We start from the raw sequence: 1149 nt of genomic DNA, 5'->3' as shown, positions 1-1149 counted from the left end.
GGGGGCGGCCCGTCGGGGGGCGCCCTCAGCCGCCCCCTCCCCTCACGGAGCCTGAGCCGCGGCCGGGAGGTGAAGGGCGCTGGCAGGAGGAAAACAGATCGTTCACAGAACCGTAAAATAGTTGGGGTTGGAAGGGACCCCTGGAAATCATCCAGTCCGATCGGAGCAGGTGACACAGGAGTGACAAACCACAGCAGGTGGGTTTGGAATGTCTCCAGAGAAGGACACTGCGCGCCCCCGCTGGGCATCCTGTTCCAGTGCTCTGCCCCTCAGTGTGAAGTTGTTCTTCCTCAGGTGTTTCAGTTTATGGTCATTGCTCCTTGTCCCGTCTCTGAGTACCACTGAAAAGAGTCTTGTATCATCCTCTTGGCACCCCCCTTTGAGGTATTTGGATGGATTGATGAAGTCCCAGCTGAGACTCATCTTCTCCAGACTGAACAAGTCCAGCTCCCACAGTCTCCCCTCACAGAGAGATGGTCCACACCCCTCATCCTTTTTGTGGCCTCCACTGGACCCACTCCAGTAGTTCCTCTCTTCCTTGTGCTGAGGAGCCCAGAACTGGACAGAGCACTCCAGCAGAGTAGTTCCCCTGTTTCTCATGACAGACCCTAAATGTAAAAGCTATCATTTTGCATGTGAACACCCAGTTGTACCACATAAAATGTCGACCTGGCAGCCTCTCAGACTGCTGGTGAGTTTCTCACACCAACAATACTTTTAGCCTGCGGTAAATGACGTGAAAATACAGATTTTTGCACATTACCAACAGCTATAGTTGGTGGTAAAGTTCAAAGCAACACAGAGCAAGGGCACAGGGGTCCCTGACCCTCCTCACTTCCCTCTCTTGCAGAGTCCGTGTCTCAGTGGCGGGATGAAGGCCGCATTGCTGTCTGGCTCCATGTCCCCATCCTCCAGAGCAGCCTTGTGGCAGTGGCTGCTTCCCAAGGCTTTGCTTTCCACCACGCTGAGCAGGGCTCGTCCACCCTGACGCTGTGGCTGGGAGAGGGGCCCAGCAGGCTGCCAGGGTTCGCCACACACCAGCTGGGGGTTGCAGGTGAGTTACAGGGGTGGTGGCACCCACAGAAAGTCTCGAAGGAGCCCTTAGGAGCCTGTTCAGTAGGAATTGTTCCTCTGTACAACCAGCACATG

The 1149-nt window shown here is 55.5% G+C and overlaps 1 protein-coding gene across 1 annotated transcript in view; it reads left to right on the top strand.

The window, feature by feature from the left end:
• Positions 1-473: 473 nt before the first annotated feature.
• NUDT6 (nudix hydrolase 6) overlaps positions 474-1149 on the top strand; it is an 11279-nt gene continuing 10603 nt past the window's right edge. The window contains exons 1-2 of the mRNA XM_031061984.1: positions 474-522; positions 851-1054. Coding sequence (XP_030917844.1) covers positions 474-522; positions 851-1054 — 253 coding nt within the window. The remainder of the gene's footprint in view (positions 523-850; positions 1055-1149) is intronic.

Source organism: Geospiza fortis, unplaced genomic scaffold (assembly GCF_000277835.1).
Source record: "Geospiza fortis unplaced genomic scaffold, GeoFor_1.0 scaffold636, whole genome shotgun sequence".
Classification (NCBI taxonomy): Eukaryota; Metazoa; Chordata; class Aves; order Passeriformes; family Thraupidae; genus Geospiza; species Geospiza fortis.
Note: the sequence above shows the minus strand (reverse complement) of the source record. Positions and strands in the feature narration are given on the sequence as shown.